Source organism: Mandrillus leucophaeus, unplaced genomic scaffold, assembly GCF_000951045.1.
Source record: "Mandrillus leucophaeus isolate KB7577 unplaced genomic scaffold, Mleu.le_1.0 Scaffold3, whole genome shotgun sequence".
NCBI lineage: Eukaryota > Metazoa > Chordata > Mammalia > Primates > Cercopithecidae > Mandrillus > Mandrillus leucophaeus.
This window is the reverse complement of record NW_012103142.1, coordinates 9,391,870-9,405,241: the sequence shown is the minus strand read 5'-3', so window position 1 is coordinate 9,405,241 and position 13,372 is coordinate 9,391,870. Positions and strand designations below refer to the sequence as shown.

The window sequence follows — 13,372 nt, the reverse complement described above, 5'->3', positions numbered from 1 at the left end:
GGGACTGCACAAGGGCTTGGGAGTGGGTCATGGGAGACATAGGCACTTTAGGAGAACTGGAGACAGAAGCAGGGACACAGTGGGGCAGAAGAGAGAACGAGGAACAGCAGCAGGGTGCAGGCCTGTCCCTCCTCATATGCCCCTGCTCCAGGCCTCTGATCCAGGCTGGTATGAGAGGCACAACCAGAAGCTGGTGTGGCTTACTCTATGAGTGCGTCCTGAGCATTTGCTGAATTATGACAAGCATTTCTCCAAGTGTCCTGTTTGATCTTGAAAGCCTCTGAAGCTGCTCAAATAGCTGTGACTTCAGCCATTGTCATCCCAGCCCCACCACCAGCACCAGAACTCCCGACACTGCCATCAGTACCACCCTCACCACCACCATCATCATAACCAGCATCCTAGCTACTGACCTCCTGACCCTCTGACACCCCTATCTCCTCCCCTGAGGGTTTGAGGGTGCTAGGAGTTAGGACTTAGAGTCAAAGCTCCAAGTACACAACCTAAAGACAAGAAGTTCTCAATGATTTTGCCCATCCAGAAGACACTTAGCAGTGCCTGGAGACATATTTGGTTGGCACAATGGGTGGACTGCTCCTGATGTTGAGTGGGTAGAGGCCAGGGATGCTGCTAAACATTCTACAGTATACAGGATGGGGTCCACAACAAAGAACTATTTGTTTGAAAATGTCAACAGCACTGAGGTTGCGAAACCCTGGCTATAGATCCTATCTATCCCAGCACTCTGCCTCTACCTTTTTCTGGCCCTCATCCCCAAATGCACACATTATGCCTCTGGTTTGGGGACAAGACGTAATCTTCGCCACTCCATCTTACAGCAACTTTCTCTCTTATCACTTGCACCTCCTGGCCTCTGATGCTTGAACTAAAAAGTCAATAAGATGAAAGTCTGTTGCGGCCACCCTCAAGAAGGAAAAATACACAGAAACAATTGATACACAAAGAACAGGGCACACCCTGGGTTGAGTGCATGGCTGCCCAGGGCAGCGACTAGGCTAATCCTGGGCATATAAAAGAGGAAAGAGTACCCAGGTCTTCACTCCACTGCGACTACAGAACTCGGAGTGGCTCTTCCTCTGTGGCCAGTTGGGGACCAGCATCATGAAGTGGTTGGTGGTGGTCTTGCTCTGCCTCCAGCTCTTGGAGGCAGCAGTGGTCAAGTGAGTCTGGGACCTGGCTGCTGGTGCAGGGAGCCTGGGTGGGAGCCTAAAGTCCTGCAAAGGGCAGCCGGGCCAGGGGACACCCTGCCTGTCTTTACTGTGGGACTTCTGCTAAGGGAAGGGAAGCCTCCCTTTGCTGATGTTGGACAGGACACATGGGTGGAAGGAGACACAGCCCCTGCCTTCAGGAAACTTCCCACCAAAGGGAAAAGCACAATCCCTTCCCCCATCTGATGAGGAAAAGATAGACCTGAAACAGAGATGGTAGGGGTGACTACTGCCCAAGCAGCCCCTGAATGGCAGGTGTGGATTCTTCCCACAGAAGGGAGCAATCCTTTCTGGATAAGGGATATCTTATCCAGAATCCTTTCTAAAAATTGTTTTAAGGCTGAAAATTTACTGGCAGATGCCAAAATCATCTAAGCAGAAACACAGTAAATATAAATCTCTATACCCGAGGGGTCAGGAGAAAACTCTGGAGTAGATGGCATGGCTCACAGGCCGTCAGGAAGGCTCCCAGCCTGCCATCTTGCCTGTTATTTCTCTATCCAAGAGTACTTCCTGAGGCCAAGAGCTGGCTCCTCTCAGAAACTTCTATCAATATGCATATTTGGTAGAGGTGGTTAATTAATTTTCATAGCTCAGGCTGAAGGGGTTTAGCAGAGAATTTCTGGAGAACATAGAGTCCCCAGGAAATGGGAATTAAGCAGGAATTCTGGAACCTAGAGCAAGGCCAGAGTGGACCCCTAGAGACTCCCAGGCAATGGTAGCAAGGAAGTCTGGGAAGGAGAGTGCCGAGGGGGTGACTGAGCCCATAGGGAGGGACAGAAACTGTGATTTCTAAGTTCCAACTCCAGAGCTGATCTGTGGTCCAGACCACCCAGACCAACTTCCCACGGTCCTGGTGTCCTGAGAAGAGCAGTGATGGGGCCTAGGGCATGCAATTAGCAGCTGGGACAGAACTAGGACCGTGTGTCCTGAGTCCCAGCTAGTGCTGTTGCCCTTGCTCCATGCTCTGTCACATCCAGCTGTTGCCAGGTGCCTGAGGGCCGCTATAGGAAGGAACTCGGGGTGAACTTTGCCATCTCTGAAATCTTATTTTTTTATTTGAACAGAACTTTGCTCTTGTTGCCCAGGCTGGAGTGCAATGGCACGATCTTGGCTCACTGCAACCCCTGCCTCCCAAGTTCAAGCGATTCTCCCACCTCAGCCTCCCGAGTAGCTGGGATTACAGGCATGCGCCACCATGCTCGGCTAATTTTGTAATTTTAGTAGAGATGGGGTTTCTCCATGTTGGCCAGTCTGGTCTCGAACTCCTGACCTCAAATGATCCACCCGCCTTGGCCTCCCAAAGTGCTGGGATTACAGGCGTGAGCTACCGTGCCCGGCCTGAAATCTTTTCTTAAAAATGTTAAAAATGTACATATCCTGGGCCGGGCACGGTGGCTCATGCCTGTAATCCCAGCACTTTGGGAGGCCGAGGCGAGCGGATCATTTGAGATCGGGAGTTCAAGACCACCCTGACCAATATAGAGAAACCCTGTCTCTACTAAAAATACAAAATTAGCTGGGCATGGTGGCCCTTGCCTGTAATCCCAGCTACTCAGGAGGCTGAGACAGAAGAATCGCTTGAACTTGGGAGGCGGAAGTTGCGGTGAGCCGAGATCGCGCCATTGCACTCCAATCTGGGCAACAAGAGTGAAATTCCGTCTGCAAAAAAAAAAAAGAAAGAAAGAAAAACCAGTACATATCCTGGGCCGGGTCCGGTGGCTCACACCTGTAATGCCAGCACTTTGGGAGGCCTAGGCAGGCGGGTCACGAGGTCAGGAGTTCGAGACCAGCCTGGCCAACATAGTGAAACCCTGTCTCTACTAAAAATACAAAAAAATAGCTGGGCATGGTGACAGGCGCCTGTAATCTCAGCTACTTGGGAGGCTGAGGCAGGAGAATCTCTTGAATCCAGGAGGCGGAGGTTGCAGTGAGCAGAGATTGTGCCATTGTACTCTAGCCTGGGTGACAAAAGTGAAACTCCATCTCAAAAAAAAAAAAAAAAAAAGTACATATCCTGAAAAGCGCAATGCCTACAGTCCCTCTTCCTTTCCTGGGGAGGAATCTATGGGATATTTGACAGCAAAGGGCCAGGGAGATAGGAGGACCCTTGAGATGGGGTGAGGAGGGCATGCATGGATGGGTGAAATGAATGGTTTTCTGAATCTTAGAGTGAGTGCTGAGAAGAGCTTTGGAAGAAAGAGGGGAAGAGGCAAAGGGAGGAAGAAACACACACACACACACACACAGAAAAAGGCTGAGAGAGAGAAAGACACACACACAAATAGACAAGAGGGAACAGAGTGGCAGGGACGTTGAAGCATGCAGTTAAGAGAAGGAGAGAGAGAAAGAGAGGACTGGGAAGAGAGGAAGGAGGGAGGGCCTAGCCTCATACACAACCCTTCTGTAGAGTGCCCCTGAAGAAATTTAAGTCTATCCGTGAGACCATGAAGGAGAAGGGCTTGCTGGGGGAGTTCCTGAGGACACACAAGTATGATCCTGCTTGGAAGTACCACTTTGGTGACCTCAGCGTGTCCTACGAGCCCATGGCCTACATGGATGTGAGTCCTGACCCTTCCTGGGGGTAACCTTCTCTCTGGTGTGGGCTGGAGGGAAGGGGCAGGTCCCTTCACTCCTCTGCCTATGGAGAAGCCTGGGGCCCCTGCATCCCTCTGGAACTAACAGCCTGCTCCATGGCCCCCAGGCTGCCTACTTTGGTGAGATCAGCATCGGGACTCCACCCCAGAACTTCCTGGTCCTTTTTGACACCGGCTCCTCCAACTTGTGGGTGCCCTCTGTCTACTGCCAGAGCCAGGCCTGCAGTGAGTGCTGGGCTGGGCAGAGAGGGGCGGCGGGCAGGGCAAGGCACTGATACTCTCTGGGGAAGGCCAAACTTCCAGAGGGAGCTCAGGACTGAGGGGAACTCAGTCCTGGGAAGGACCAGGGACATGTGCAGGGCCACACAGCATGCCCAAGCCAGAGGAAAGATGCTGGTCCTGCAGCTGGATGGCCCCTTTGCCTTCCCTGCCAATATGTATCCCTTTGCTTATACCAGCCCCTAACCCCCCACTCCCTTTTATTCCACTGTCCCCATTCTCTTTACTCTGGGCAGTGCCATTCCATTCAACGTGACTAATTTTCAGTCTGTTCCATCCCACTCCATTCTACTCCATTCTATTCTGCTCCACCCCAGTATTTACTAAGTTCTCACTGAGTGTCTCCAAGAGACACAATAGAACAATATAGGATGTGGGCTCCGTATTATAGTGGTTTTGGGAGATAGGCAATGTGTGCTTTCTTAAGGTTGCCTTGGTCCCTGCTGAAGCCTTGGGGTTTGGGTCCTGACACCTTTGGCCCAAAGGTCCCTTGATGGCCCCACCCTATGCTATGACTGGCTTTCTTGATGAGTGAAGGTGGGGGCACTTGGGGATGCCCTAGAGGGCTGGGGGGAATGCTGGGATGTGGTGCAGGCCCATTCGCTTTTTCATCTGATGAGTAATTACTCAGCAGTGCTGTGAGCCAGGTGCTCTGCTGGGGGCCAGGGACTCAGAGCTGGGTTCTCTGCAGCCCTGACCACAGGGAGGCCACAGTCCTGAGGCATCCGAAGATTCTGTAAGTCAGAAGGGGCTTTAGGGCCAAGGCTGGCCAGCTCCCATGGACCTTCCAATGCCACCCCTTGACTTGGCAACCAGGGATGCTGAGGTCCCAGGATGTGAGCGCAGCCTGAGCTGAGGTGGGAACCCAGCACGCCTGAGAGCTGAGCAGCCTCGCCCCAGCCAGCCTGACTCCCCATGCCCTGACTTCCCTGCAGCCAGTCACTCCCGCTTCAACCCCAGCAAGTCCTCCACCTACTCCACCAACGGGCAGACCTTCTCCCTGCAGTATGGCAGCGGCAGCCTCACCGGCTTCTTTGGCTACGACACCCTGACTGTGAGTTGGCATGGGGAGTGGAGGCTGAGGCTGTGAGCTGTAAGCTGGAGGGGACAGTTAGATGGAGTCCCCTGAAACACAGTGGAATGCTGGTGTTCTGGTGTGCAGGACAGGAAGGCAGGACAAGACGGGTCTATTCAGTCACTCCCCCAACACTCACTGGTGGCCACCATGTGCCAGGCACTGGGGCACCATACTGAACAAGAGGGACATGGTCCTTTTCCTTAAGAAGCATAAGGCCTGGGGAGCTCAGAGAAGAAGGAGATGGGTGAGGAGGTGAGCTGTGGCAGTCAAGGAAAGCTATGCTGGAGAGGTGGCTCCTGCAACACCTGTCAAAAAGGGGCAGAGGTGGCCAGGAGCGGTGGCTCACGCCTGTAATCCCAGCACTTTGGGAAGCTGAGGCGGGCAGATCACGAGGTCAAGAGATCGAGACCATCCTGGCCAACATGGTGAAACCCTGTCTCTACTAAAAGTACAAAAAATTAGCTGGGCGTGGTGGTGTGTGCCTGTAATCCCAGCTACTCAGGAGGCTGAGGCAGGAGAATCTCTAGAACCAGGGAGGCAGAGGTTGCTGCGAGCCGAGATCGTGTCACTGCACTCCAGCCTAGTGGCAGGGTGAGACTCTGTCTCAAAAAACAAACAAACCAAAAAACCAAAACAAACAAAAAAGTAGGGGGCAGAGGTGAGGAGGGGATGAACAGAGGCTTGAGGAGTCTCTAGGGGAACCTGGGGGAGGTGAGTGGAGTCAGACTTGTCACCTCCCCTCGTTTGTGTCCCCATTAGGTCCAGAGCATCCAGGTCCCCAACCAGGAGTTCGGCTTGAGTGAGAATGAGCCTGGTACCAATTTCGTCTATGCTCAGTTTGATGGCATCATGGGCCTGGCCTACCCTACTCTGTCCGTGGACGGGGCCACCACAGCTATGCAGGGCATGGTGCAGGAGGGCGCCCTCACCAGCCCCATCTTCAGCGTCTACCTCAGCGAGTGAGCAACCAGCTGGCCGGTCCCCACCTCCCGGGGTGCTCCCCCCAGCCGCCCTGGACAACTGAGGCTCAATACTCAATGCTTTGGGGTTTGGAGACATTCCAGCGGACATCTGGCTCCAGTCAGTCTTGCTCCAGGGCCTTACCTCCGGGGCTTCCTCTCAAATCCTCTCCCAGCCACCCCACCACACCCCAGCCCTGCACCTGTCCCCAGTCCCTTCCGACTTGTCTTTGCATTCCATAGCCAGGATGGAATCTCTTCCACAGCGGCTGAACTTTGCCCTGAGTTTTGCTGCTCTGATTCTCAGCACCCCTTGGAAAGGCCTCCTGGTGGAGAAGCGGGTGGGGCAGTTCGCTCACTTCCTTCTGACCCAATGTTTTCTACCTGTATCCCTCTTTTGCATAGTAATGTATTGCTTCATCTCCTTTTATCTACTGTTCTAGCCCGGTCCTGGAGTCTTCTGGTCTAGGTCCACCGCTGACCCCTAGCAGGTTGTTATCCTTGCCAGTCAACACAAGCATGTGCAGGCATTTAGTGAGACAGGCAGTGGGTGGGGGAGAGCGGCCTGGGGCCCGCTTTTCTTTTTTCTTCTTCAAAATTAGCCAGCCACTGGCTTTTTTTTTTTTTTTTTTTTTTTTTGAGATGGGGTCTTGCTCTGTCACCCGGTCTGGAGTGCAGTGGTGCAGTCTCGGCTCACTGCAACCTCTGCCTCCCGGATTCAAGCTATTCTCTAGCCTCAGCCTCCCGAGTAGCTAGGATTACAGGCGTGCACCACTGCGTTCGGCTAATTGTTGTACTTTTAGTAGAGACGGGGTTTCACCATGTTGGCCAGACTGATCTCAAACTCTTGACCTCAGGTGATCCACCTGCCTCGGCCTCCCAAAGTGTTGGGATTACAGGCTTGAGCCACCGCGACCAGCTTTAGCCAGCCACTTCCTAGAGACAGCTTCATTGGGCTAATCCCGGGAATCTGAAGTTCAAGGACCTCACCCTGTTACTAATGTTGCTAACTTCCTCTCCACCTCTGTTTACGATTCCTCTGCGTGTAAACAGAGCAGCTCCACCCAGCTCCACACTCCAGCTACCAGGGAAGCCTCTGGAACAAACACGGAATATCCTTACCCCCTTCACCAAGACCCTACCTGTCTCCAATCTCAGCAGAAAAGTAACAAGCTGGGCCTGGGTGGGGCTCCCAGGGACATGTCTACCAGAGGCAGGAAGCGGAGGGGAGATGAGAGCAGAGTGTGGGGTGGGGGTCCCAACCACTAGGGAACCCCCCAGATGTCAGCATCATTCGGGAGCCTGAGGCACTGGGAATTCCAAGGCCTGGCCAGAAAGCCCCAGTCTAAGGGACACATCCCCTTCCCCAGGGAGCCCCAATCTAAGGGATACAGCCCCATCCTCAGGGAGCCCCAGTCCAAGGGAGACACAGCCGCGTCCTCAGGGAGCCCCAGTCTGAGGGAGACACAGCCCCGTCCTCAGGGAGCCCCAGTCTGAGGGGAGACTCAGTCCTGTCCTCAGGGAGCCCCAGTCTGAGGGGAGACTCAGTCCTGTCCTCAGGGAGCTCCCGTCTGGAGCATGGAAGGAGCTCTGTTTCCCTGTGGAGGTGACTGCTTAGAAGGGAAGTCCTTTTCCCTGGCGCTCCCTGACTTCCCCTTCCCTTTCTCTCCTGCAGCCAGCAGGGCTCCAGCGGGGGAGCGGTTGTCTTTGGGGGTGTGGACAGCAGCCTGTACACGGGGCAGATCTACTGGGCGCCTGTCACCCAGGAGCTCTACTGGCAGATTGGCATTGAAGAGTGAGTCTGTGGTGGGGCCCGGGGATGTGGCACTTCCTTGGAGTGGGCTTCCAGGCCATGTCACACACACACACACACACAGTCTGGCACTGCTCTGGGATGGGGCAGAGGACCCCTGAGGCTTACTCCTACAAAGCTGCAACTGCCCTCTGCAGGAGTGACAAAGCCCAGCTCAGCCTGGAGAAGAGGGTGGGTGTGGACAACATAGGGCAGGACTTGGACTCCCGAACATTAGGGACCCTGCAGTCCAACCCCATCATGGGCTCACAGGTTAGAAATGAGGGTGTGTTAACAACTCATTTGCTCAAAGTCCTTACAATGAATCAGTGGCCCTGGTTTTCAGTGTTTTTAGAAACTTACTTGACACTTTTGAGAAATAGGTCCCATGGCGTGATGCAGGGGAATAGCTGGATTGATCTTTGCAGGGTCCTCACATTCCTCAAGAAAGTAGCTGCAGCTGTTTGTCCCACAGCAGTGAGGAAAGCCCGCCCCAGCTGCCCTGAACTGGGGGAGTCCTGAGGCTGCCCGTCTTCTCCCCATACAGGTTTCTCATTGGCGGCCAGGCCTCCGGCTGGTGTTCTGAGGGTTGCCAGGCTATCGTGGATACAGGCACCTCTCTGCTCACTGTGCCCCAGCAGTACATGAGCGCTCTTCTGCAGGCCACTGGGGCCCAGGAGGACGAGTATGGACAGGTGTGACTGGTGGGGGTGTCTCCCTTCCCCAGGAGGCTAGTCCAGAGGCATTCATGATTTCTCCTGAGAACACAAGAATAGCCATCTGGGCACTAGGCTCATGCCTGTAATCCCAACACTTTGGGAGGCCGAGGCAGGCAGATCTTTTGAGCCTAGGAGTGAGAGACCAGCCTGGGCAACATGGCGAGACTCTATCTCTACAAGAAATACAAAAATTAGCTGGGTGCGGTGACATGTGCCTGTAGTTCCAGCTACTTGGTAGGCTGAGGTAGGAGGATTGTTTGAGCCCAGGAGGTGGAGGCTGCAGTGAGCCATGATCTTACCGTTGCACTCCAGTCTGGGTGACAAAGCAAGACCCTGTTTCAAAAAAACAAAAGGCCTAACTCTTGACCTCCATGCCTCTATCTGCCCAAGGCACTGGAGGCAGGGGGACCTGGGACGACTGGGGCTGGGGGCAGGATGGGGGCCTGGAGGCTTGTTCAGGTGGGGCCAGCTGCTTGCACCAAAGGGGAGTGGGAGGTTACTATTAGGCAGGAATTTCTTCTGAGCTGCAGTCACTCAGCAGAAACAGAGGAAACACTTGCTGGACTTTGGGATAAGAGCAAAATGATTGGAATGTGGGGCTGAGTATGTGAGCAACCAGGGCTGACCCTTTATCCGCACCTCCCTCACCTCCACAGGGCCATGCTCCCCTGCGCCTGTCTGTCCTGAGTCCAGCCAAGGGTTTGTCTAAGTAACCCAAGCCCACTACCACTAATTTTAATTTTGGGAGACCAATGGGGTGCTCATGCAGATCTGTGTTTTTCTTTTTTGTTTTTTGTTTTTTGTTTTTGTTTTTTTGAGACGGCGTCTGTCTCTGTCACCGAGGCTGGAGTGCAATGGTGTGATCTCGGCTCACTGCAACCTCCGCCTCCTGGGTTCAAGCAATTCTCCTGCTTCAGCTTCCTGAGTAGCTGGGACTACAGGCATACATCACCACGCCTGGCTAATTTTTTTTGTATTTTCAGTAGGGATGAGGTTTCACCATATTGGCCAGACTGGTCTTGAACTCCTGACCACAAGTGATCTGCCTGCCTTGGCCTCCCAAAGTGCTGGGATTACAAGCATGAGCCTCCACGCCCAGCCATCTGTGTTTTTGTTGTTGTTGTTTGGAGACAGAGTCTCACTCTGTCACCCAGGTTGGAGTGCAGTGACACAATATCAGCTCACTGCAAGCCCCACCTCCTGGGCTCAAGCAATCCTCCCACCTCAGCCTCGTGAGTAGCTGGGACTACAGGTGTGCACCATCATGCCCAGCTAATTTTTGTATTTCTGGTGGAGGCGGGGTTTCGCCATGTCACCCAGACTGGTCTCGAACTTCTGGACTCAAATAATCTGCCTGCCTTGGCCTCCCAAAGTATTGGGATTACAGGCATGAGCCACTGTGCCCGGCCAGATCTGCATGTTTTAAAATGCCACTTGCAGGCTGGGCATCATGGCTCATGCCTATATATATATATATATATAGACACTTGCAGAGAAAGAGCAGAGGTTCAATCTCTAATATGGGAAATTGAGGCAAGAGGAGTGGGGAGGTTCTGGGATCACTCTAAATCACACCCATTCTGTGAGTCCATGGGTATAATGCCAGCATTACCTACACAGGACTTTCCCTTGGAGCTGCATTTTCTAGTCCAAAAACAGGCTTAGGGCTTGGGTCCGGGGCTCAGGCCTGGGATCCAGGGGCCGAGATGATGGGGCTGGTGGGTGCTATCGGGGGAAGATGAGTTAACCAGGGACCGATTCCTTTTGCAGTTTCTCGTGAACTGTAACAGCATCCAGAATCTGCCCACCTTGACCTTCATCATCAATGGCGTGGAGTTCCCTCTGCCACCCTCCTCCTACATCCTCAATGTAAGTCCTGGTCCCTGCAGGCTGAGCCACCATGATTGGGGGTGGGAGGAAGGGCTGGGGAGCTGGAAATGCTGGGTCTCCTACTTTGTGCCATTTTCTGACTCCGTGCTGCACTCATTTATCTTCCCCATTCATTGATTCTAAACCCCCTTCTCTGGAACAAGGCTATGAAACAGAAGATTGTCATGTATGATCAATTATTATTAATTAGTGGGGAGAGGCACTGGGCTCTTTGTTGAGCACTTACAGACCACTGTGTAAAGCACTTTGCTTCATGATCCCATTTAATTGTCACAGTATTTAATGAGGGAGATACTCATTTCTGTTTTACAAATGAAAACTTGGAGGTTCAGAGAGGTTGAGTAACTGACTCAAGGTGACACAGCTAAGGTTTGAATCCAAGTTGGTTTGGCTCCAAGGTTTAATCACCAGGCTGATCTGCTCCAAGTTGGGAACAGGAGGGAGGTCTGTGGGAAGAGAAGTTTCCCATCATGGGGAGAAGAGACCCTGCTGAGGACCACCACAGCCTGAATGTACCTGTTCCAGCAATCCTCCCACCAGCTCTGCTCTAGTGGCTCAGCTGGCCTATGAGCTCTCAAGGCAGAGATCCTGGCTCCCTCAGCTCTGTACATGGGCTCCCAGTCCGGGGCTCAGAGCTGAGCAAGACCCAGCTCATGTGTGAACAAATGAATGAGTGCTGCCTTTCTGTGTTGAGCAGGACAACGGCTACTGCACCGTGGGAGTCGAGCCCACCTACCTGTCCGCCCAGAACAGCCAGCCCCTGTGGATCCTCGGGGATGTCTTCCTCAGGTCCTACTATTCCGTCTACGACTTGAGCAACAACAGGGTGGGCTTTGCCACTGCTGCCTAGACTTGCTGCCTCGACACGTGGGCTCTCCTCTTCCTCTTGGCCCTGCACCCTCCTGGGGCATTGTATCTGTCTTTCCACTCTGGATTCAGCCTTCCTTTTTCGGACTCTGGACTTTCTCTAATAATAAATAGTTCTTCTTTATGTTGGTCATCCTGTTGTTTTTGGAAGGGAGTTTTCCCTGAGTGGCTAGGAGGTTTCCTGGTGGGTCACTGTGATTCTAAGAGAAATGGGACCTAAGGCATGGCTTGGGATGGGCTCTGTAACCCTCAGAACTTAAAGTTCACACTTTTCCCCTGGAAAGGGAAGACAGTGGTAGCGCCATCATGGGTGGGTGGGCCGGGGGCAGGGTGGGGAGAGTGTTCCTGTGTGATAGGCAAAGAGGGCCTACTCTAACAACCTAAAATGCTCTGCTGGCTGGGCATGGTGGCTCACACCTATAATCCCAGGACTTTGAGAGGCCAAGGTGGGTGGATCACTTGAGGTCAGGAGTTTGAGACCAGCCTGATCAACATGGTGAAACCTTGTCTCTACTAAAAATACAAAATTAGCCAGGCATGGTGGCACATGCCTGTAATCCCAGCTACTTGGGAGGCTGAGGCAGGAGAATCACTTGAACCCAGGAGAAGGAGGTTGCAGTGAGCCAAGATTGAACTGTTGCATGCCAGCCTGGGCAACAAGCGTGAAATTCTGTCTCAAAACAAAAAATAAATAAATAAATAAATAAAATGCTCTGCTGACCCGATTTACCAAACTACCACCAGAACTACCCCAGTGACACTGGGACCCACATGTATGTCTACTAGCAGTGTGATTAGTGGTCTAACACACCCCAGGTCTAGGTGGCTGTCTCCTCATCTGCTGATCAAATTTGAATTAGAAGTTTCTGAGGAATTCTGGATGCCCATGTGCACTTGTAACAGTCATGGGGTCCTTTAGGGAGGAGGGCAATGCTGCCAGAAACTATTTCTTGGGGGGCTTCAAAAGGCCAGGGCTGTTAGGCTGATAGTATTTTTACCCAGACCCCTACGTCCCAGGATGTGTATTTGAAGAAGGGTTCCTCTCAGCTGTGGAGAAGAGGGAGAGCTACTTGAGTCACAGAGAAATGGAGCCTACTTGCTCTAACCAACTCAGCAAGGGATCTTGTGCCTTTGGACTTCATCCCTGTCCTCCTCAGGAGCCTCTTAGCAAAAGATACAGAAACCAGGAGCAACGTGGTATGTGGGGAAGGAGAGGGAGGACGAGAAAGAGGAGGGGGAAGGAGAAGAAAAGCAGGGGAGGGGCGGGGGGAGGAGACAGGGAAAAAGGGGCGGGGAAGAGGAGAAAGTAGAGAATGATGCCTCCGCGCCCTGTGAACTTCCAACAAGGGAAGGTGACATGAAAGGAGATCAGACAATTTCTGTCCAGCAACATGACAGCAAGCTCCGGCTGGTGAGTGGGGCGTGAATGTAGAATCCATAATGGGGGCAGGCTGCCTTCTACAGTCATATTTTCCCTGTCATTTGCCAGTCTCACCCCGGCCTTGCCCCTTATGATCGGGGCAGGGATAAAAGCGCAAGATCCAGATCTTGCACCCTACTCCTGAAGAGAAACTGGAATTTGCCACAGGTGGAGTTTCTATGGCAACAGCACACCATCTGGGACCCTCTATCTTAGACTGCCGAAGGACAGCCGGCTGCAGGTTCCTTCTAGGGGGTCGGACACGCTACAGAATGTATCGTAGTAAGCCCTGGTTTGGGACATTACTGAGAGGAGAAAGAAAACTTGCAAAGGGGTAGAAGTGGAACAGAGGTTCCGAGTCAAGAGTCTCTTTCCCTGAAAGCTTTGGTCTGCTGAACGGGACTACAAATCCCGGCGTGCCTAGAGGGAATACAGCGAGAACTACGCTTCCCAGTGGACGCCGCGGTCGAGCTGCTGGGAGGCGGGGCGGGTGCTGCCCTCTGCCGGGAGCGGAGGGAAGTGTGCGCCGAGTGACAGCCGGA

The 13,372-nt window shown here is 53.1% G+C and overlaps 2 protein-coding genes across 3 annotated transcripts in view; both read left to right on the top strand.

Moving 5' to 3' along the window:
- The first annotated feature begins 1,061 nt into the window (after positions 1-1,061).
- PGC (progastricsin (pepsinogen C)) lies at positions 1,062-11,534 on the top strand. 2 transcript variants are annotated; one of them, XM_011986684.1, is made up of 9 exons: positions 1,062-1,181; positions 3,640-3,790; positions 3,934-4,051; positions 5,041-5,159; positions 5,943-6,142; positions 7,818-7,937; positions 8,482-8,629; positions 10,424-10,522; positions 11,241-11,534. In XM_011986684.1, the coding sequence occupies exons 1-9, from the start codon at positions 1,123-1,125 to the stop codon at positions 11,391-11,393; spliced, it is 1,167 nt and encodes a 388-aa protein (XP_011842074.1). In that variant the 5' UTR covers positions 1,062-1,122; the 3' UTR covers positions 11,394-11,534. The 2 variants fall into 2 exon arrangements, with proteins under 2 accessions (XP_011842074.1, XP_011842076.1); XM_011986686.1 differs by lacking the exons at positions 7,818-7,937; positions 8,482-8,629; positions 10,424-10,522; positions 11,241-11,534 and adding exons at positions 6,586-6,633; positions 7,196-7,585.
- A 1,173-nt stretch (positions 11,535-12,707) lies between these two features.
- TFEB (transcription factor EB) overlaps positions 12,708-13,372 on the top strand; it is a 53,656-nt gene continuing 52,991 nt past the window's right edge. Inside the window, exon 1 of the mRNA XM_011986683.1 lies at positions 12,708-12,821. Coding sequence (XP_011842073.1) covers positions 12,802-12,821 — 20 coding nt within the window. The 5' untranslated portion in view covers positions 12,708-12,801. The remainder of the gene's footprint in view (positions 12,822-13,372) is intronic.

Excerpts from the sequence above, each read along its gene's own strand:
- PGC (XM_011986684.1), top strand. The coding sequence starts at position 1,123 with ATGAAGTGGTTGGTGGTGGTCTTGCTCTGCCTCCAGCTCTTGGAGGCA. Across the intron at positions 3,791-3,933 it reads AGCCCATGGCCTACATGGAT|GCTGCCTACTTTGGTGAGAT; the intron begins GTGAGTCCTGAC and ends CATGGCCCCCAG. Across the intron at positions 7,938-8,481 it reads TGGCAGATTGGCATTGAAGA|GTTTCTCATTGGCGGCCAGG; the intron begins GTGAGTCTGTGG and ends CTCCCCATACAG.